The sequence below is a fragment of the Charadrius vociferus genome, unplaced genomic scaffold (assembly GCF_000708025.1).
Source record: "Charadrius vociferus isolate BGI_N301 unplaced genomic scaffold, ASM70802v2 scaffold26, whole genome shotgun sequence".
NCBI classification, from domain to species: domain Eukaryota; kingdom Metazoa; phylum Chordata; class Aves; order Charadriiformes; family Charadriidae; genus Charadrius; species Charadrius vociferus.
Window position 1 is genome coordinate 1,205,083 of NW_009649320.1, and position 23,737 is coordinate 1,228,819.

General features: G+C 40.4%; 1 protein-coding gene across 1 annotated transcript in view; it reads right to left on the reverse strand.

Moving 5' to 3' along the window:
• Nucleotides 1-4,240: 4,240 nt before the first annotated feature.
• The window catches only part of DHRSX (dehydrogenase/reductase (SDR family) X-linked), a 134,378-nt gene continuing 114,881 nt past the window's right edge, over nt 4,241-23,737 (reverse strand). The window contains exon 6 of the mRNA XM_009889442.1: nt 4,241-4,675. Coding sequence (XP_009887744.1) covers nt 4,478-4,675 — 198 coding nt within the window. The 3' untranslated portion in view covers nt 4,241-4,477. The remainder of the gene's footprint in view (nt 4,676-23,737) is intronic.

The following is a 23,737-nucleotide window of genomic DNA, read 5'->3' on the forward strand; positions in this document are numbered from 1 at the left end:
ATTACGTTCAAAAAATTGTTTATAATGGCTTATCTGTCTTTCCTGGCCTGATGTTGTGCAATACACTTCACATTTGCACTGAATACTTCAACTATTGCAGACTGGTCAGTGTCCTCAGCCTTCGCTATCTTAAAATTACATGGGTTTTATCTTATCTGTGATGGGTTTCCTGTTAACTTCACTGGAATCTGATTTTGTCTCTCCATGGGGGCAGCTGGAGCATGAACCATGTCATATAATGAGCAAGGACAGTCTAAGGACAGAGCTGTACAAGAGCCAAAGCTTGCATAGCTTATTTAGGATGAGGATTTAAATATCTGATGCTTATGGTTATATTTAGGGCTACCACTACCATGCAGTTGGAAGCCTGATGTCAAATAATGGAGTCTTTTGTTTCTATGCTATACCACTTCTCACTGTGTACTAAAGTAATTGATAGTTGTTCAAAAAGTGAACTATAAATTTTAAATATTTATAAAACATCATTGTGGAAGTGTGGCTGGAGGTTCCACATTTCAGGTTTCAATCAATTTTGAACTGGAAGCGAGGATGCAGCTGCTTTATTATGTGCAAATAATAGTGTATTCACACACAAATTACATCACTTATTCTTTCAGTACATGATTACTGTCCCCACAGTTTACAAATTAACTAGTTAAAAAATGAAAAAGTTAACACTTCTAAGAAACTTAGGGCCCTTTGTCAGCACATTATTCATTTCCTGTGCAAGGTCATTGTTTAAATAACATAATCTTATCGAATTCCTAGATAACTGCATTCGTTGCAGTAAGACCTATAACATTTCTTTGAACTATCCTTCAAAACAGTATTCATCTTTTTTGTTGTTTTTTAAGATTAATTTTTTTTCATGGGAGTTGAAAAAGTAATCCTTTTTAGAAAAGAATAAAACATTGATTTGAAATGTTTACACTCCCTCACCAAGGGCAATAGGATCAGACCATGGTGGCCCTTAGAGGACGCTTCTGTTGATCTCAGACTTGAACTGGACTGTAGATTCTGTGTGCCTTTTTGAAGCTAGGTAAAGGCATCTTGATTTTTGAATTATATATTAGCCTGGATGGAGTACTGGCATGGAAATATCCATTTTAGAAGTTGTGAGCAATGGGTCACTCTCATACTAATCAAAATAAGGGTTGTCACTTTGGACATGAGGGAGAATCTAAGAATGACTTCTCTGTGGCTGACCTACTTTTCTTAGGAGCCTACCTGGCTTCCTTGCCAGGTACATTTTCAGAGGTGACTTTTCATTATCTTCAGATATCAGATCTACGTGTTCCAATATGTAATTACTCTCACAAAGAGAGGATCAGTTTTCATGTTGGAACATAGATTTGTCTAACTTCAGTTTACAATTATTGGAGCTTGTTTTGCCTTTCTTTGCAAGGTTAAAAAGCTCTCAGGTATTTTTTCTATATATATGCCCCTACTGCAAGGACTCAAGTTATCTCTCAGCCATGTCTCCGGTGATGGAAGGACCTCTCAGGTCTCCAGAAATTCCATGTCCTTGAAATGTGAAAAGTAAATCAGCTCTTACCATTTCTGTGTGCAGAAGTAAAATCATTCTCCTCTTTCTATGTTTCTTTTTTTTTTTTTTTTTTTTTCCTAAATAGATCTAGTAAGGATTATTTGGGATTTTTACAACAGTACCACAAATGAGTGCTCCCGGTGACACACAGCACATTATGACAACACTGGATTTTGCTCAAGAGAAGCTCATATGCTTATGTGACGTTGCAGAGCTGACAGAGTTTTCTGAATTTAGTTCCTGAGATAACTCTTTTGCAACTATCTCAACTATATCTTCACGGCAGTGCACGGTTCTAGAAATCCCTGGCTTTAGGACATATTGTTTTTTCCCTCATGCAGGCACAATCTGTGTTCTTGGTTCTCACAAACCATGTTTTCAGTGTTGTTAAAACAGATTTAATTTGACTGAGACCACTAACAAAGTGGTTCAGATTACACTGAACGTGTGACTAGCTCTCTTTAGTGTTTGCTATTTTACCAATCCCCATGCCACTTGAAATTGGTTGTGCAAATATTGTGGAGCTTCGAGACAGTTAAACCTGAAGGTAATTTCATCCCATCTAATTTGAGTAATCCTGGACATACTTCTAGCAGCAATGATGTTCCGTGGGAATGCTATGGCAACATTAAAACGTTGGCTGTCTAGCAGGCTTACAGCATCCTGTGCATGATCCGTGAATAAATAGAGGAATTTAGTTCCCAGAGTGTCAGTCTGGCACATTTCACAAGCTCTACATTCACTTACCAAAAAAAAAAAAAAAAAATTTAAAAAAATCAGCCAGTCATACAGAGAAAGTGCTATAGAGACTGAGTGATAAATTTCCTGCTGCTAACCCTTGTATATACAGACTCTAAGAAGCCAGGAATAAATCATGCATGGCTTAATTCAGAGGGGAAATATGCTTTCCTTCAGATTTTTTATTGGTTTTGTTCTCATATGCTTCTCTTTGTTCTTATTATTATTTTATTTTTTTTGTGTCCTTGCGTCTCCTTGCTAGTCTGTGGACATATTAGTATGGTTTCTTTTTGTTAGATGTGATCTCTCTTTGAATGGAAGGTTGGAGATATGGTCAGTGAAGTACCAGGTTCGAGCTAAAAAGCCCCAAAGGGATATTAGTCCGGGGTTCAGTGCTAAGAAACACGTTCATATTGTTTCTAGTCTGCTGCAAATGAGAGCACAACACTGTGTCTGCACTTAGTTCAGTCATGGAGTGATTTCCGGTGCCCCAAAATGCATATAAGCTTTATGTCTGCCAATTGGTCTCTTTTGCTGTGTATATCTCAAAAAAAGGAAATGCAAGGGCATTTATAGGATTATGCTGCTTTTTCAGATGACACCTAACGTGAATGAGATGGGAGTAGGGTAGAGCTTACTCCTTTAACAGCAAGAGTTCAGGCTCCCTAGTCACAGAGCCCACACTTGGAGAGTTTCTCTCACTGAAGAGAGATGTTTTGGGGAGAGTTCTAATCTTGACTGAAACTTCCAGGGGAAGTTTTTTCCCTATAAATTATTCTGATGGTTTACCACCTTCCTCATTAAAATATGTCTATCTTCAATTCAGTTTTTTTCTTTTAGTTCACTGAACTTGTAGAAACTCAGACTATCTTTATATCACCACATATCTGTTTTGCTCTTTACTTCATGGATATGAACATCATTCTTGAAGCTTCACTTTGGCAGGCGTAGGTAGAGTCACCTGAACTGTACACACTGAAGCGTGTTCAAAACTGATGGTATCTGAACTGACCACTATCTCAGAAAAGAAATTTTAGGATTCACCAAAGATAGTTTCATGAAAAATATCAGCTCCACCCTCATTAACAGCCAAATAAAATTAAAAATAAAACAGCTGTTAGGAAGTTTTGGGAAAGAAATATGTAACAAAAGGGAAAATATCCTGTCGCTGCTGTGTAAGTGAGATGAGTTGGCAGGGGCTACTCTTCAACATGGCAAAGAGACAGTTTACGGGGGACATTTTGGAAGTCTCCCAAACCCTTAGCAATGTGGAAGAAGCAGACAGGCATTAATTGTTAGCTGTCTCTTCCAAACCATAAACTCTAGTTTTAAAACTCATATGAACTAGGCAATTCTTCATGCAACAGGCAGTAGATGAGTGAATCTCCTTGCCAAAGAAAATGCAGTAAGTTGTGGACACCAGTTTACATGGCTTCAGGAGGACGGGGGAGAAGTAATCTTAGCCCAGGGCTGAGACAACAGGCTGACTGCATGCTCTGCCAAATCCAGTGTCTCCATTACTCTGTTTTATCCCTTCCTCCTTCTTGTGGCTTGCCTTGAAAGGAAAGCCGAATTTGAACAGAAAACAACTGAATTCAATATCCTGTCTGAAGACCTTATTTATTTACATTTTTTTGGTTCTGACCTTCAGTTAAAACCTCTGGATAAAAGTCGACATATAAAACTAATGTCATGATAGAAACAACATAATGATCACGAATGCCAGATGTCTGCATTAGAACAAACTGACATTCATTATAAAGTGTCTTAAAGATTAATGAAGCTTAAGGAAAAAAGTTGCAACTTTTAAAACTGTTTAAAAAAGAGTAAGTTATATGTACAAAGGTGTCTTAAGTTTGGCATGCCACAGACAAAACATGCTCACCAGGGAAAGTCTTTTTTTGTTGAAGAAAAAATGAAAACTCAACTCTGCACAAGGTTAAAGATTGTATTTTAATCACAGACTGAAACATCATGATTTACAAAACTGATGGTTTAAAACCAACCACTACATCTTTCTGCGGGAATACTCCCCCCACACCCTAGCAGACTAAGGGTTCAAGTGAAGAACAGAGCTGTTCATGTTTGCCTTTGGGACTTAATAGTGATTTCCAGGATGATGACTGATGCTGCAAGAATTCACCTAAGATGCTTGTCAATACATTTCATTTACCCAGCTGGAAGTGGCTTCTTCTAGGGAACTCTGCTGGATTCATCAGAAATCCCAACCATCTTGCAGCTTTCTGTCCAGAGCCTTCTCTGCAGCTCCTCATCATATGCTACGTCAGCTGATTTTGTCCTTTCCTCATTATAAAGGTAGCAGCCGCCAGCTCCTTCCATCTCAGGTGATACTGCTGCATAGATGCTTGTAGAAGCTCCTTCCTCTGGAGTCTGCAGAAACAAAAAAAAACCCCACAAATTCAGGCCTGGCAGGTACAATAGAAGAATTACATTACACCCTAGGACCTTACCAGCGACAATCAGCTTCCCCAGTTTTTCATCTCATTTGTGGTCCTTATGCAAAACTCAAGCTGGCAATGATAAAAATCCTATCCAACTGGCAGGGTACACTTCATTTCTAAAACAGTGCTATTCTGAGATGGCTTAAAGCTACAGAACAGATATATGGAAAACTCTTGTCCATTTTTTCAAGAGCTAGTCAGATGGGGCACACCAAATAATTGATTTAGTTTTCACATTTAGAGATAATAAACCCAAAAGCAAACGCAAATATTAAAATCTAAGTTTAATTATTCTTTTTTCAAGGGTGAAAGGGTCTGTACTCTGCCTTATGAGGAGGAAGGCTATGCTGTATGTGCAATGTGTTCACTGTAACAACAATATAAGACAAGCAAAGGATCATGGAAACCACGACAGCAAATTAAGATCCCACAGTTCAACCCAAGCAGGCAGGTAAAGCAGGGAATTACATTTTACACAGAGCATAGTTATCAGACTTCTGCAGTGTCATAAAGCAAAGTTGTGAAAGACCTATAATGTCTGATATACCATGAGTATTAAAATAAAATTAATAAGTGAATAGCTTAGAGTGATAGCTCCTTTCATCACAAGGATATGCAAAACATTTCCATTTTGCATTCAGAAGGATCACACAGCTATCACTGAAATTATTTCAATGGCATTTTTATTCTTTCATTGAAGGCCATATTTACAACACAACATTTGATATGTTTTGTCTTGATCAGTCATATAATTATGATCAATGCCTGCTAGATAATAATGTGTCATTTTACAATCCTTGCAGTCATTCTCAGAGTCATTAACAGTACCAACGTTGCTCATAGCTTTGTCTGCTGCACCTGACAGGATGTTTTTTCCTGAAGAACTCACTTGATGAATGAGACAGTATTACACAGGTTACTCAGTGCATAATTTAAAAAAATATAAATCTAAGTCATTTGAAGGTTTTTGTGATGAGGTTCTGATATTTCAAAATGAAACAACTCTGTTTTCTCACTGTGCAATAAATACAACACAATTCAATAGAAATAATTAATTAATCTGATGCATCTCACATTTGGTCTCCTTTACAAATAAGTTGGAGCCATGTCACACAACCACACGGTAAGGCAAGGCTACCCAAACTGCAACATGTCCGTCTGCTGCCGGGGCAGAGCGCCCTCAGTATCTGCGAGGGAAACACATTCCCTGCACAACCACAGGCACATTCCCCCAAAAGTGAGCCGCTGAAGAAGAAACGTGCCCTGCTGAGATACTTCCATACACAGAGCTCCACTGGTTCCATGCCAAGCCCTTGATCAAAGGTGCTTAAACTGAAGGGAAAACTACTGATGCCAACAGGCTGCAAAGAGCAGTAACACCACCATACGTTCCTTCAATGACTGCAAAATAGCCAGTTTTTACTATCGTCTACCACACAAAGACAGCATGTCCTGTTCCAAATACCCCCTAATGAAATAAGACAATAACTCAGCTATCCAATGGGTTGTTTTCTCAGAAAAATATCATTCAGTATGTTAAAAAAAACTCGGGTCCAGGTAACTACTGGAATTTTTTTTATTTTTTAAGATGACTGTACGGTGAGATACTATCTAGAAACACTTAAAAAGTGCTTATTTACCTTAGTTTAGTACTCTACTAATACTTCTTCACCCTTCTTTATCATACGGAAAATAGTGCTATTCACATCCAGTAGATTAATTAAACAACATAAAGCTGTGCGCATGCATAATTCTTTGCAGGATCAGGATGTCTCCAAAAATTTGGACTCCACATGCTCACATAGTGGCATCAGCTATGATGCAATATAAAATGTCTTAATACGGTAAAATAGCAGAACAATGTTGAAGATGAGCAATTCATATTTTATAGAATTTATTCTGGATGACAGAGAAAAAACAAAAGTTTTTAAGGTACTGCTGTGCTTTACTTAAAAACCTAGTGACACAGATAAACCATTACTTCATGCGATGGCTCACTGGACGTTATGTTCCTGAGTTCAACAGCTCTCCAGCACAAACAAGTATAAATGTCAGTGTCGATGACTCCCAAATTTTAATGACAACAGCTCAAAACTAAAATGCTTTTAAAAAATTGTCTGTGGGTGGAATTTGTGTGATTATGTTCCTATGAGCAGGGCTCTCTACAGCCTCAGAGACTGGTCTGTATGGATCTTCCTGCAGCATCAGAAATACCCTGTACCTTTGCTGATTCAATGGGAAGGTTTTCCCAGGATATGCAGGATTTATCAACTTTTTTATTTTTTCATAATGTGTCAAGCAAGTTTCCCATCAGAGGGGCTCTATTCAAAATAAAATCAAACACGTTAAATAAAGGCTATGTACGAGTTGAAAGACGGTTGTTGGTTTTATTCATGCAGCACTAGTAGGTGTTTACCAAACCATTTTATATAGCAAATTGTTTCTTATTCTTTGATACAAAGAAAATATCGAGCAGGCTCAGACCAGCCCACTGCATCCTGGGCTGCATCAAAAGCAGTGTGGCCAGCAGGGCAAGGGAGGAGATTCTCCCCCTCTACTCCGCTCTCATGAGACTTCACCTGGAGTACTGCATCCAGCTCTGGAGTCCTCAACATAAGAAAGACATGGACCTGTTGGAATGAGTCCAGAGGAGGGCCGAGAAGATGATGAGAGGACTGGAGCACCTCTCCCATGAAGGCAGGCAGAGAGAGTTGGGGTTGTTCAGCCTGGAGAAGAGAAGGTTCCAGGGAGACCTTATAGTGGCCTTCCGGTACCTACAGGGGGCCTACAGAAAAACTGGGGAGGGACTCTATCAAGGAGGGTACCGGTCGGATGATGGGTAACAGATTTAAACTGAAAGAGGGTATATTTAGATTAGATATTGGGAAGAAATTCTTCACTGTGAAGGGGGTGAGGAACCAGAGCAGGTTGCCCAGAGAAGCTGTGGATGTTCCATCCCTGGTGTCGGTCAAGGCCAGGCTGGATGGGGCTTTGAGCAACCTGGTCTAGTGGAAGGTGTCCCTGCCCATGGTGCTGGGGATAGAACTAGATGATCTTTAAGGTCCCTTCCAACCCAAACCATTCTATGATTCCATGAATAATAAATGTGCTTACATGGACACACTGTGACCAATCTATAAGCACACTGACATTGTCACCATCCATTAAGGACAGCTTATGTAACTTTTCACAAGATTTAATTTGTTTTTCATCCTGTCCACCATATCTAATATGCTGCGTAGAAGGTTCTGTGTAAAATTCCTATTTAGTTTCTATCACCTGTTGCTAAAAGCAATTATTTAAACATGTAAGGAAAAAAATACTATAATACATTAAGTAATTAGTGTATAATAATTTAAGATAAAGGAAAACAATTTTTCCAGTGCAATGGGGAGCAGAGTCGCATATGTATGATTAATTAATTGTCTTACCCTGTCTTCTGAGTGCTTAATTAATGCTGAAAGCTTTAATGTTCCCTTACTTGAGGATCTCTTCATTGTTTTGGCATATTTTCTGTTTTAATGAAAGTAAAAAGTAAACCCTACACCAGAAGTCCCCTGGCCTTCCATCTGGGTGGATGACCTACCCATTTTGAGTGGCTGGAAGAAAAGCATATGCTGTGATTCTACCTCTGGATCATGTTCATGCCTACTGTGAAAGCACCATACATCCGCCTGCCCACACACAGTCAAGACTCCTTCCCAAAGTGTTGGATCTACAACACACCCATAGACCAACTGCAACACACGCAGACACATGCACACACATCCCACCTGTGTACCAGCACTTGAGGAGCTCTTGGGAAGGAAGAAGCTGGCAGAAGGTTGCAACCACTGGAGCAATTCTTGGGTATCTGGACAGGGAGCAGGATGACTTGTTCCAGCAGTGGCAGCCTCACTCCTGGTTGCAAGCTTTCCTGGCAGACCCGTAGCTCTTATTTTACCACATGACAGCCCACCAAAAGATGAGCAGGAACCATAAAGCCCTTGTAAAAGAAGACGACCACAAACAGGAGACTACTACTGAAGCAACACATCTGACCCACCTTTTGATGACAACAGACTTCTAGGAAGGAAAGCACCTGATAACAGGCCAGAGAAACCACCAGCCAGTGGTTGAATATCTTGATTTATAAACCCCAGGATGTTTGTCTTGATGCTTTATACAAACAGGAACAAGTTCCCATCTTTGGGACTCTGAAGTATTATACCAAAAGTTGCAGGTAGACAGGCAGTAATAATAAGTACCATTCAAATCACAGGTGAGGATACTCTACACATTGCCAGAATTAAAAAAGAAACCACCAAACAGTAACAGAATAATATACATATATATAGGATATAGATATTATCCTGTTACAGCTTGGCATTACTCTTGTTCATGAATCGTCTGGACTTAGCCTTAAGCAAGGGGGGCTCCTATAAATTACACAATGATTTTTCACTCTTCAGTTACCAAATTATTGGTGCTGAACATTTTTTAAATTGCATTTTTGTTTACAAATTATTATTAGTAACCAAGCAACTGTAATGAATACCTTTGTCATATCCAAGTAAAACTGATTTCTGCTTAACTTTTTCCTAATGAAATTCTGCATCTGCAATTCCTTTTGCTTGTTACAGTATTGATCACATCTTTTACTTTTACTTTATTTTGCAATTAACTATTTGCTTGCAGTGTCCCTTCAACAGTAAATAAAGCTCTGATTGAAATTACGTATCTTTGTATTGCTCATTACATGGGTAGGCTGAGGAAGAAGGACAGAAAAGATTGCATGTGACCAGCTTATTTAAGCAAAATGCAGCCTATATACACAAAATAACATTATTTTGGCACTATGGATTCGCAAAGAAAAAGACCTTTTTTTACAGAAGCTTTGATATTTCTTTTTTTAAATATTCATCACTAGTAAGTCATCAACATAGAATAATTTTCCTGCAGCATCAAATGGAATATTCTGTTCTGTGAAAACTGGGACATATACTAAGAGGGTTTGTGGTTTAGGTTGTTTTTTTTAAGACTTGTCAGTTAATGCATTTTTATTAATGCATTTTTAAGTGACATATAATCTTGTCAATACTAGGTGCTAATGCTCGCAAAATGTGTTAGTTGACGACAGTCAGTCCCTACAGCCATGCCTCTGTGAAATGTCACATCCTTTCCACTTGTCTACAACAGGCGCAACAGCTTAACTGTTTGGAAATTGTGTGTCTTCATCAGTTACACGTGAAGGCTTGGTGGTGCTTCCCTTATTAACCCATGTACTCATCCTGTTCTACCTCCACCTGAATTCACAGCTCAGAGTCCTGTGCAGACAATATGATACATCCATTGGAAACCATAGAAAATTGGACAGTAAAAAAAACTAATAAGTTCCTACAATTCCTCTTCTGCAATCCATTCATTTTGCCTGTGCCGTTTTCAGTAACTACCAGCAAACAGTGAGAACCTTTCTATGTGTTTGAATGGACGGCATGCATATACTTCAAATTGTATTGGCTGACAGAGTTGGCCATACAACTGAAAAAGCAGTAGTGATATAACCCTTAATATCAGAGGAGCACTTGCCCTGGAAGAGCTTCACCCGCTGCTCTCTCGGCCCAGTCAATCAGCTGATTATACTTGGTTTGTATTTCATGACTTAAGGATGCTGTCATCTTGAGATATGGTAGGAGAGAAGGTTGGGCAAAGACGACAGACAGCAGGAAGCAGCTGGCAAACTCAATGACCAACATCGCAGTTGCCTTTTGAGGGACAGGAATGAGGGGCCAAATGGGCAGATGTGCACCCAGGACTGCCCGCTATGCAGGCAAATGGCTTAATGCTGAGAAAGAACATGTTAAAGAACTTTGTACATACAATTTATGATGCAGAATATATTAAGTATTGGTGGAATGCTCCTCAGTAGCAATATTAAGTAGCCTGGCATAGAGACACTGGTTCTATAACGGTGGCCCGACCTCATGTACTCACATCCATTACGTCATGCACTTTTCAGTTCAAATGTGAAGTCTACTCATGGGCTGATGAATTAAAGGACCTTTCAGGGGATTTTTTTGGCACGAGGGTTGAGAGTAATTGCTCTGTGTCCTCCATTTTTTAAATGGGTGAGTTTCCATCAGGCCATCCCTGGCTCAGGTAACAAGAAGATATGTCTCTGACTAGCGACAGGTTTCCCAGGTTCTAGCTAGGAAGACACAACAAGAACTAAACAGGTCATCTTCTGGGCCTGGATACTCAGGCACTTTTGCCAGCATTCCTTTACGATTCTCAACATTCATTATTCTGGCAATGTTTTGCAAATGTTAGTATTCTATTGACTTGCTTCTGGACCGAAAAGCTCTGTATATACATAGTTTTCTGTCTTTTCTGTCTTTCTTCAGGAAAGAAAACAATTATCTGGGATCCCTGAACAGCACTACGCATATGCACAGTGGGGTTTTGCAATAAGAATGAGAACATGATATTACTGTTACTTGGCAGAGCAAAGCCTTTCATCTACTTGCTGGCAGTTACTGGAGGGGTGACACCCAGTCACCCTTAATGCACTGCTTGACTCTTAAGAACAAAGGCAAACACAAAGCCACCGCAACATGGACTAGTTTGAAAACTGTCAGAAATGGAGTAGCTGGGATTGCGTTCCCATGAATATTAAAGCAAACAAACTTGTGAGAAACAAGTTACCTGTGTTCCAGGGAGTACTGATTACTATGATCTGTGAACTACCGCATCGTTTCAAAACCAGATTACTTACGGGTGCAAGACTTTGAGGTGAAATGACAACAGCTGCTCTAGTGTCACAGCCTCCTGGTGAAGACATGGGCTACATGTGCTCAACGCTTGTTGTGTAACTTCTGCAGTGTCTAGACCTCCTAACGTGATCACTGCTTTGAAAATTTCAGCCAAAATGTAATCAGTTGAAACACTGAGTATGAAAACAAAGGCTAGAAAGGAAGGTATGACGCAAGTGTAAGGACGTGTTCAGCAACCTTTGATCAATAAGGCTGTAACAGCTGACTAAGTCCTGGTGAGACTGGTGGCCAGGACCAACTGTCAAATCCCTAGGAAGCCAAAGCTGCCAGAGAGGTCTGGCAGCACAGATTTTCAGACATCTCTGCCTTCACTCAAAAGCCCTGGTTTCCATCTGTATTCTCTCTTTCCTCCTGTTCTTTCCTATGTAGCTCACTATTATTCTCTTTCTATCCAATTTCTGCCTTGATTATAGACCAGAAAGAGATAGAGATATTTTATTGAATATACAGTTCTCCCTAGAGACCCAGTCAGCACCATCAAATTAATTTCTCTTCAATCCCCAACTCACGGCAAAGAGAATTCTTTAATAAATTCACTCCATAATAAAATTCTTTAGATTTCATCTTTAAAAGAGACAGCAGCTACAAACAGAAATGGCTGAGTTAAAATGTGAAGCCTTTCTCCTGGCAATGTTGTGGCTACAGAGAAATAATTTCTGAATCAAAGATCTGAATATATAATAAAAGACGAACACTGATGAATTAAGAACACAAGGCAATTTTCAAACTAAAAAAATACCAAAATTTTGAAGGAAAGGAGCTTTTATAATATGAATAATTCATGCATATTCTGGGAAAAAGAGCAGCTTTTCCCTGAGCGTCCTAGCACAAGATGTGGTAAACAACAGAAGTAGAGATAGCTGGCAAACAGACACAAAGAGTATCAAATCCTGAATCTCTCCTTCCCTTCCTATTGAAACCAAATTTTCTGGAAAGATCTTTCAAAATAACCCAGGTACATAGAGAGCCTGGGAAGCCCCACCTCATCTTCACATCAGTCCCTGAATGGGTGGCTGGGAAGCTTGTAAACAAAGTAGATCACAGAAGAAAGGAACTGTCCCCAAAAGACTGCCAGTGTCACCCTGGTGCTCACGGAGCCCAAGGAGCAGGCAGGCACTCAGGCTTGAGTGACTTCCCACGAATCTTTGGATGGAGTCAATGGTGGATGGTCTTACTTTGTTTTGCGTCAGAGCAATGCCTTCTGAGAAATCTGTTTTGCTGGAAAATTGCCATTCAGCTCTACTCTGAAGCCCTGGGAAGACTTTTCTGTCAGACACAAAACATGAGCAAAGGCTTGCTGGGGAAGATGGTGTCCATGGGTCTGAACCCTCCTCTGCTAAAGCAACTGATTCAGACTAAGCAGGACATCATGGGTTATCTCAAATAGCATCAGATGTCTGTGTTATCAGGCAGCTGAATGAAGCCCTTGTTGGTTGGCCAGCTTTCTGGGCCACACTGAAGAGATGTCCAATTGACTTCAAATAGCAGCTTCAACAGAGAACTCACTTGCAGATACCACAAAAGTAAATTTGTGTGTCTCAATTTCAAACTGAGTATCTCTCACTTAGTAGTGCAATATAACCTCAGTGATTTGAGCAGGAGTTTGTGGATCCATACTGTGAATTTTCTAAGCTGTTGAAATGAAGGACTAGAAGAATGATGTTTAGTTTTAAGCAATTTTTAAAAGGGAAGCAAGAACCCAACTTTACATGACTGAATTTGAGCAGGGACTTGAAACTTTGGGTCAAAGTCATTAATCATAACTGAGTCATTTGTTCATTTTGTCAAGTGCATTGAAGAAGATTACTTTGCCTGAAGGTTGATCCCTAAGCTTGCTTTGCAGCAGACAGCGATGTCTTCAAAGTCAGAACTGAGATATCGCTGCAGCCACTCAAATTACATTACACTTGTTACCTCACTCAGCTCAGTAACAGGCAGAATTTGACAGATAGGAGCCTGCTGCCCCAGACATTGCATAAACATCCAGCCGGAGACAGTCACTTGCTGGAAGAACATTCAGTCTCTAGGAAATAGGCAGGCAATAACAGGAGGAGAGAGCAAAGAGAGTACACGTACTTCACAAAACTGAAGCCCCTTCTGGCAGCATGGCACACTGATCCCTCTGGAAACCAGGCAATGTCCCACAGCTACCTATCGCTGAGGACAATTCTGATTTAAATCACTCAGAATTGTCCTGAGTATCTTCACATAATCTGGGATTTTCTGCAACACCTCTATTCACAGACAGGCAAGTGATTTACTGAAGCAAATGCGCAGGTGAGGAGAAGCGATGAGGAAAGAATGAGCCTTCTAAATCCTAATCCTGATGCCTTGAGCAGTAGGCTGTTACTCCTTTTTTCTGTTTGTAAAGGAAAATACACAATTTATTTGTTTACTACCAGCTCTATGGCCATAATTACAGTATCATGTGAGCAATTCAATATAATCTTCTTCATTCCGAAATGCAGACTGATCTATCATTAAGTAAGAATACTTAATTACAGCTTAGTATTCATGCTAGATATATGCTAAGGAACCATCCTGTTATTTTTATGAACTACGCAAGCCTTTAATCCTACTGAGTTTTGAACTATTACTATCTGAGAAATATGAATAAGAGCATAACACTACTCTCCAACAAAGCTCTTCAAGAGGCAACCTCTTTGATAGGTGGTGGCTGGAAAATCTGCATCACTTAATAATATATGCTCAATATTTTAGTTGAAAACAAAATTTAAATATGAATCAAAATGTGAACGGATCAAAATTAAAAAGGACTTAAAACAACAAACAACCATGAAAGCTTTGGAGCTTTCATTCTCTATGCATTATCTTATACCAGTACATGGGTCATCTTTAGTTTGCTGAATTCTTTCAAGTTGCCACACTTTTGCAAGCAAAATGAAACAACACAGAAAAGCAAACACAAGTATTTACATTTGAAATGGTAGCTGCATTTTTACCAACCCCAGACACAGCAAGGTTCTAAGTGCTCAAGAGGATGCTCCCGAGTGCATATACTGCTGAACAATTTATTTTATTACCTGCCTGCTCAGGGAAAGTAAAATGTCTTTGCCGGCTTTTGCTGAAAACACAAGACTTCAGGCATAAGATATATGGCGACTTCTGACTTGTAGCCCTCTACCGTCATCTCTACTCTTTTACTTAGTGTTTGACATTTGACAAGTCACTTCGCCCATATATCTTGTTTTCCCTTCTCAGAAAATGGAAACTGAAAGATCTTCAACTTCACAATTTTCTTATAGGGACTGTTATTTTTTTAAATGCTTATAAGCACTCAGGATGGGCACAGAACTCCTAAATATTTAAAAGATAACCACAATATAGCAAACCTTTGTGAACTACAAAGAGATCAAAAAGCGTAAAGACTGCACAGAGCACAGACAAAATGAAATAACCCCAAATTACACAGGCCAACGGCTATTTCACAGCCTCTTCTGTTTAAATTCCTACAACCCCCATTTCGCACCCCAAACAGCGGCGGGGCTGTTTCCACCCATGGGCTCAGCCGGGCGGTGGGGCTGGAAGAGGCTGGCTGCCAGCCCAGGGTTCTCACCTGCCCGCTGGAGGGCAGTTGTGGAAACCAACAACACAGGGGCTCAGCCGGGCGGTGGGGCTGGAAGAGGCTGGCTGCCAGCCCAGGTTTCTCACCTGCCCGCTGGAGGCAGTTGCTGAAACCAGACAGCTCAGGTGAGAAGGTGCAAATCCCTTCCTGGATCACAAAGTAAGGTCAGCGGAGGACACTTCTCCTCCAAGACTCAGGCAAGCCATGTGCCTGTGCTAGCAAAGATAGGGACCCAAAACAGTAAAGCGCACAAACTAACTGAAAATGACTACAGGATGCTCCTTCTCTGCATTAATAGCACGCAAGATGAAAATACGCCTGGGAAGATGGGAGAGATGAAAGCAAAAATGCACTTTCCCCCAGATTTCTCATGTCTACGTTGCAGTGGCATGCCAGCTGGCCTGCAACACATCCCACTGATGGGTCAGGGGACCCCACGCACAGCCCTGTGTCTGGGGCCATGGAAGTGGCCAGTCAACAGCAGAGCTGTCTGCTCACCACAAAGCTCTAGAGTAGAAAGAGACATCAGCTCGCAGTGCTTATCCTCACCCTGGGTCTCAGACTTTGTCTCCTTTTCCCTTTTGCGGACTCCAAGCCTGTCTGCGGGACTGAAAGGCAACGGTCCTGCAGAGGCTGCGCTGGCTGGAAAAAAGAAGTTTGGAGCAGATCGCCAAATACCATTTAGCACTGTCCATGCCCCAACTGGTCTGGGTTTCTGTTTTCTATGTAGTTATTGTGTTTAAATTATAGTTTTGAATTATTCCCCAAGCTGTGAGGAGAAAGCACAAACTGGAAGACAACTAAAAGTGGTGGGGAGGGAAGAACTCTTACTCTGCAACTTTATGTTTGTTATAATTCCACTTGCTGGCAATTTCAGCATTTAATCTGGAATGGTAAACCAAAAGGATATAAACAAGTCAGTTAATTTAGATCTGTCCAAAGACAGAAAACAAGAAGAGCAGACTAATTTTCTACAGTTTTTTTAGTGAAAGAATAGAAGTAGGTGAGAGTGGCTCAGATTTTCTAATCCTATCTTTCTGACAGGTACAGTAAACAGAATTAGTTAGTTCAAGTCAGTAATTACAGATTATACATCCTTGGTTTTGATGACAAAAATGTGCGAAATAAGTTCAACGTATTTCTGTTTAAGTAATAAAAACCTTTAAAAATGACAGTTAGCTTCATTTTAATTAAACCCATATTTCATCTGGAAGCAGCTTGTAAAAAAAGTAAGAAAAAAATTAGTCATCTTGTAAACAAAACAACCATTTCCCATTTTCTGTCACAATGGAATGCTAAAAAAGTCATGAAATCACAGACAGATTCTGAAACCACACGATTATGGAGCTGTCTGCGTAGCTTATCCTCTTGGTTACCCAAGAGAAGTACTAAATTTAAAGGCAAAGGGTATGTTCAGTTGCAAATCGACATATCTGAATGCTTACTAACCCACCAGAATCAACCTGGTTTTAACAAAATAACTAAAAATGCAAATGCAAAGGAAGACTGAATCTTATTATTCAAATCAAGCTTTTTGTTGTGCAGACTGAAAGTGAGTTTAAGCCCTGTGACTTAAATCCCTTTGTTTAAATCAGTCAACCCCGGGGCTCTTTACTGTCCGACAAGGAACCTATCGATGGCTTCAATTCAGAAGAGCCCCAAAGAACATGTATAACTTTAGACAGGCAAATATTGCCATTGATTTCAATGAGATCAGTCATGTTTCTAAAATTATGTTAGACAAGATCTGAGGCATCATATCTTTTACCACAGAGCTCATTACAGAGAGCAAACACGCAAACTCTCAGCCATACAAATGCTTCCCAAGGTCTGAACAGAAGCAAAAAACTTTGTCTTGAAAACAATTACTTGTGAGCTTAAACCCATCACATTTAATCAGCTAGATGGTTTGAAAGAAGGGCAGGTTGGTACTCGTGTAGACGGGGATGTTAGCCTGGGGAGAGGTCACAATGTTATTCATTTGCAAGGGGGCAGAGAGAGAAAAACAAAGGTGGCAGTTCTTGCCAGTGGATCAGATAAAAGAAAGCAGGGAAGTGGGATGTCCTTAAAATTGTTAAGTACTAGTAAGTAGTGAGACCCAGATTTACTATCTACTGAAGTTGTTAATTTTAATATCCAGGCTTATTTCTAAGGTGTTTTGTAAGCCTTCACTAGGGTTGCAGATGGAGCCATTAATTTGCAAACAACAACTCCCCTGCAAAGATCAGGACTGGATTTGGTCCTTCCAGTCTTCCTTTTTCCTCTGCCAGATGACAGAAGTCACAGCAGAAGTGTCATGTTGCTGTACAGGTGACACGGTATACCCCAGTCCTGTGTGAATGACTAAAGCGACTGTCCTGGCTTGTGTCGCAGGAAGAATTGGTTTAAGTTCCAAAAATTAGATACATGGTGCCAAACCTCATTACCTGAAGGAGGACAATGAAAAACTGGAAAGGAGAAAAACATCTAATCCCTTCCACACCTAAAGTCTTTCCCAAGCCTGTTACTGAAAAAAAAAAAAAGAGATGTTGTAGAGCAAGAATTTTAAAAAATCTTCATATGCCTGTTATTTAATTCTCAGATACCTCCTGTCTCGGCAGAGAGTTTCTGAAACTGGACTGATTAAGGGCATAGGTAGCTATGACCTAGAGACTTACCCTTGCAGAATTATCAATAGCCAAAAATGACGTAGTGAAAATTAACCTTTTCTTTCTATTAAGTGCCCCAGGAGAGTTTCTGTTGCACTTGTATTCATAGGGCTTTTTGACTAAAAGGTTAGAGCAGTTGTTTAGAATGGGGAACAAACACTGTGAGGTTCTGCAGTTCGATAAATACATGTTACGGACTCATGTGGTGCTGAAATAATTCGCTTTGTTTCGGGAGCTCATATTGAACTACACTCTTTGGTAATGCCATTTTGCTACACACGTCCGTTTGCCTTGAGAGTCCAATCAATGAGCCGTCCCCGCTCGCTCGCTCGCGGTGATACACTGCAAACAGCGATGCTCCAGATGATTAAACTTCTGCTTCCCGGGAAAAATTCCAGTTGAATTAATGCAGAACTGTGCTGCGGTTTAGTAACTGCTTTCAACTCATAAAAATACAGGCTGAGCTCTGAGCAGAGACTTGAACGCCAGCACAGACCGCCTGTCCCAGCCCTCCCCGCTGCCTCTCCCGCCCGCCCAGCAGCTTGCTTAAAATTCCACTCTTCACCTGCAAGTCTGCACAGCTCTGCAGCCGCCTATTGTTATTTAATACGTACTTCACAGCAGAATTGAATTCTTCCAATCAAGATTAGGACTCCGTTTCTCTAGGTGGCATGCAAAGCACATCTGCAGCCTAAACTTTCACCCGTTTCTCCACCTGCCCTTTCATCCTGCCCCACGACAGTCTCGCAGATAGTCCCAGCTCTTCTTCACTCCCTTTTGCTCCTCCTAAATTCCTAAATGCCTTTTGCCAGGCCCTCACCACGACCTCCTACATCAGCATGCCAGGCACCTGTCCCCGCTGGGTCACATCCCTTTTTGCAGCCCATATGCCATGTGGAAGAGGGTCTCCTCAGGATCTCAGAGTAGGAGGGCTCCCAGTGCAGCACTGATACTCACCCTCCTTATATCACCCATCCGTGTCACCAACCCCCTTAAGAAACCAGAAAGGGGTAGAGAGCCACCTTCAAAGCACGAGCTCTTGGGGCAGATGGCTCTTACCGTCTTTGGAGCAAACAAAGGAGCTAGCCCGTCTGAGAAGGCAGGAGAAATGGTGGGTCCACAAGCTGTGCCAAGCCCTTAGAGCAGGGAAGAAAACAAGGCTCCTCTTGCAGCAAGGGGCATCAAAACAGGGGTGCGACAGACAGCATGCTGCATTGCTGGATGCGCGGAGCTGCGGGGAAGGGGTGCAAGTGGGGCTGGTCTCAGGGCGCGGAGGCCACCAGCATCAGCCACGATGCCTGCCACTGCTTGGCCCTTCCCGGGGCATGAGCCACTCCTGCGGCTGGAGGGACAAGCTGCAAAGCCCACTTTGCTCTGCAAACGTCTACTGAGCTGATGTGGCTAGTTTTTAGTCCCTGAGCTCTGTAAGGGAGCCACAATCGAGAAGCAAGAGTTTCCCAAGCAGCACGCTTTTTATATAAAAATAATCTAAACACTTGGGTTTTGCCAATTATTTAAACTCCTCAGTGACCAAAACATAACTGACCTTTACTTTTAAATCTGTGCTCAATAAAAGAGGATTACAATTGTTTGTGAACTTTGCAAAGTCTGTAACATGGCTCGGGGAAAAAAAACCCCTTAATTTATATTTGTCTAATCCCTAATAGCTCCTGACAGTCTGTGGAACAAATAGTTTTAATTATTTTCTCCTTGCTGAATCTCAGGTCTCATCATTTAATCAAAAAATAGCACATTACCGAAAATTGGGATTAAAAGGAGAGTCATACAGTAGGAAAAACAGGAAATTACATTAGCACCAAACAGTGACAAATGTCCTTCTTATTGCAGCCCTGTCCTGAGACAGCAGAACATTTACAACTCCCCCATAAAAAAAACAAAAACAACACAACAAAACACACAACAAACGACCGGGAAAAAAAATAAAAGCCCTTAAGACTTTTTCCATTTATCCTGAGACTTTGAGCTATTTAAAATATCGATGTGGTCTCTGCAATGAAAAACAGAATATTCTAAAGACTCCTTTCAGTTTTTAATGAACAATGCATGGATCTTACACACCAGTGTAAAATAAGTGCTACTTATATTTTTAACGGAACTACTGATGCATGAAAATGACTATAGAGCTAATCAATAGGAAATGACTATATTTCAGGAGTAATGCTCTGTTCAGAGGAAAAAAAATGGCTGCAATTCACAAACAATTATTGACACCATGAAGCACGTGAATCAATGCCCACAAGAGATCTGCACATTATTTAAAATTTCTTCAGCAATATTTGCCTTTGTTCCTTTGCCCCAGTGTAATTTTTCCTGCCTGTAATACTGTGAATATATTAAAGGTGAGTGTGAATATATTAAAGACACTAGAATAAAATGCAGAAGCTAGGCCTCTGATGGGTAAGGCTAAGAGCCAGCAGTGGTGTGACTATTACTGGACTGCTGTAGCCATGGGACTCTGTGAAAAGCTCTTTCTTGCAGAAGACATTGTCAGTCACAAACTGATCAAGACCTCACCTCCCATGGGCCCAGTATAACCTTGTAGGACTTCAAATTTTTAAAGTCTTCCCAGTTTCTTTTTCAGCGTGCAATGGTTTATTGCTCAGAGTAACTGGAAGTACATGAGGTAGCCGGAGCTGGAGGTGGTGTGCCTCAATGCCTGCTGAAGTCTCCCAGGGAGACAGATTTATCACTGGCTCCTAGAGAATACCAATGAGTTCCCACTGGTCTAATTCTCTAAATATAGCTCTTTGCCTTGTTTTCATTGCCATCTCTGTGTAGAGCAAGGGAAAAGCATGAACTAGTCCAAGGCAAAAATCTGAATTTTCCTCTGTTGACACAGGGGAGAGAATAACCCATCCCTTCTTCACTTGTGTAAACAAATACCCCAGATGTACAGGGCTCTCACATTTTTCTTTTTAAGCCACATGCAGCTTGGGACATGGCTCGTTTATAGCCTGAAATGATGTACCTTTACTTTAGGTTTTAACTGCAAATCAGTGTGCTTGCTCCTGAACAAACATCTGGTCTTTGCTTAGAAAACAAATAGACAACTTCACGCTTGCCCTCAGAGCACAGCTACTCGAACATCTGACAGCAGTTACCAGCAGCATCTGATAGGAGGGAGAGATTTGCAAAGGAATAAATACCCAGCTGCGACTAAAAATCACCGGATTTGGGTATCTTACTACAGTTCTGCAGAAGAAAACATCAGTATTTTTTAATCACTAATATAATAGAATGGAGAAATGTGGTTTGGTTCTTGAAAAATGAGGCAGATTGTTCTAGTCTAAATTAATGTTATGAAGACTTTACAAATAGCTATAGATCACCACAGCAGAAAAAAAACCCCATAACCACAAAGAGAAATTTGAAGAGAAAATAGCACTGAGGTACACATTCTTACAGAAAATGTTTCCCTAAGCAAAAATAGATGCCCGAGCCAAGTATGCTCTTTAACTCCTTCCCTGAAAATGTGAACTCATTTCAAAAAAGCTCACTCAGGGCTTTTTCCTTTTATTTAGGCAAGTACGAGAAATTACAAAACGAGACAGAAGACTTTCTCAGCATATGCTCCATTTGCAAGTAGTAGAGTTGCTCGCACTCATAGAGTTTGCTTTTGTGTAGAAAAGAAAATAAAATCTAGACAGTCCTCTGGCCTGCCCTAACTACTGCTACATTAAATAAGTACAAAGATAACTATTTCAAACCTATAAAGGGTAAAGGAGGGTCAACAAAACGAAGATGAGAATATAGCCCAGAATACACTGACATAATTTAAAAATAAACATAAAAATATGTACATATGGGGTGAGGAGCAGCAAAGGAAGCTGCTACCCCAAAGCTCGTGCGCCTGAGCGTACTGCCCTGCCAGCTCCCAGTCTTCCAGTTTAATTTAGAGAAAAGGTTACTATCATCTATCATGTTCCACGGGTTGTCAGAAAAGCCAGCCCTACGTATTTTATCATTAAGAAGCCCCACTGAAGAGGTGTTTTAAACGCCTGCAATGGAGGTTAGCTGTCTACTTGCCAGCTGCACTGTAGCTCTGCCCTTTCTTCCAATTCAAAAATATATTAACTGGTGGATAATTGCAGGTGTTCTCATCCATAATCTGCAGTGACAATAACAAGCAGCAGACCGAACGAAAGGATCTTGCTGTCTTCCAAAATATTCAGTACTTTGCATTTTGTTAGAGCTATTTATCTATCCTTCCTAAAAATTCTTCGGTATTGCGGGTGACTGAAATTAAGAGTGAAAGGATATTATTGAAAACTACTTAATAATATACCTTTAACTCACAAAGCTACAGTAGACTACATTTTTGCTTAGTATATGATTAAAAAGGAAATTATGTTTTTTATTAACATAATTTTGTATATGAAACAGTTCTTCACTTGAAGTTCAGTGATATTTTAACATGAAAATTATCTAGTCTCCACAGATTTTAGCAAAGGGACTCCAAAACATGAAAGGTATGCCAGGCTTCTGCATTTTAGATACATCTATTTTTCTATGATAAAGTCACTATAAAACTATAATAAGAAAATACTTGCAAAAGTCTGTTAATAAATACCTACTGTCAACGAAGTTTTACAGAAATACATGTTGACAGTGAAAATGTGGAAAAACAAGACATGAAGTTATATGCACTTGCTTAACAAAAATACCTTTCACCTACCACACATGAAAATAAGGAATTTTTTATGCAACAAAGCTGTTTACATGAAGAAATACCTATTGGTACAAATGACCCAACAATGTGGTGTTCTTTACCAGAGAAACTATGCACTGTTTACTAATTCCTTGAAGTGGCAAAAACACATGCATCTCAGTGACATGATTCATAGACAGATATTTCCATCATAAATATAAAAGAAACCCTGCAGACTGCTGACAGCAATGAAAGGTGAATGAGAGATTACTGAAATACAGCTAAATTGAGGGCAGCTTAAGAGACCTGTGTTTCAGTTCACCACACCATTTATTTCTTGACAGTTCAAATTTTCGGTATAATCCAAAGGATTTATTTTTAAATCTAGACACCCATTCATATCAGAGGGCAAAGCTTTAACTCAATAATTTGGGGCATCGATACATCTTAGCTATCATAATGGATCCATGGTCAGTAGTTTGCAGGAGGTCTATTGCTCTGACTTGAAAGACCCACACAAGAAAGACCAAGAACCCAGCTTTGCCCCTCTAAAATACCACATAATGGTTTAAATAAAAAATTCCACAAAAAAAAAAAAGGATTTTTTTTTCAAATGTTAAAATGTGCAGTGTAATTTCTCCACAAGAAATATACGGCAAGTAGTGGTGAAAACACTGATTCAGGTGAGGCAGACCTGCCATCACAAAACAGGAACATAAGAATAACTTTCTCCCCATCAGGCAAAATCCTGAACCAAAGTCTCTGTTCTGGATGGTTTAGAAATGGAAATCCTTGTCATGCAAACCCCTGCTAGTCTACTCTGGACACTGTCAGCTGGAGCTCCTCAGCTGACGTCCAGCCAGGCTACAAACCTCCCCAAGTTAGTCATCTCGAAGGTACTTTAGATGCCAACCAGACAGTCAGGAAGGCCCAAGATGATGGCCTTGAGCTGCTTTTGGAAGCACAGGGGAAGCCATGGTCTCTCGTACAAGGGTCATGCTGCTGTCCCTGGCTGCCTGGCCTTTCTGTTGGAAGGGGTCTCTTGAGCACTGACCAATTTCAGGAAGAACGCTGCTGTAACCCAGATTAGAGGTTAACAGGATAGCTATGCCAACTATGTCTACAGCTCCGTTTCCAATTTACCTTAGCTAATTTATGCACAGATTTCTTGACCAGGACAACAAAAGATCTCATTTTCATTGAAGATTCTTCAGTCTGACCCATAGCGCCATCTTCACTTCTCTCCTGTAACCAAGAGCCAGCACTGTTGGTAGCA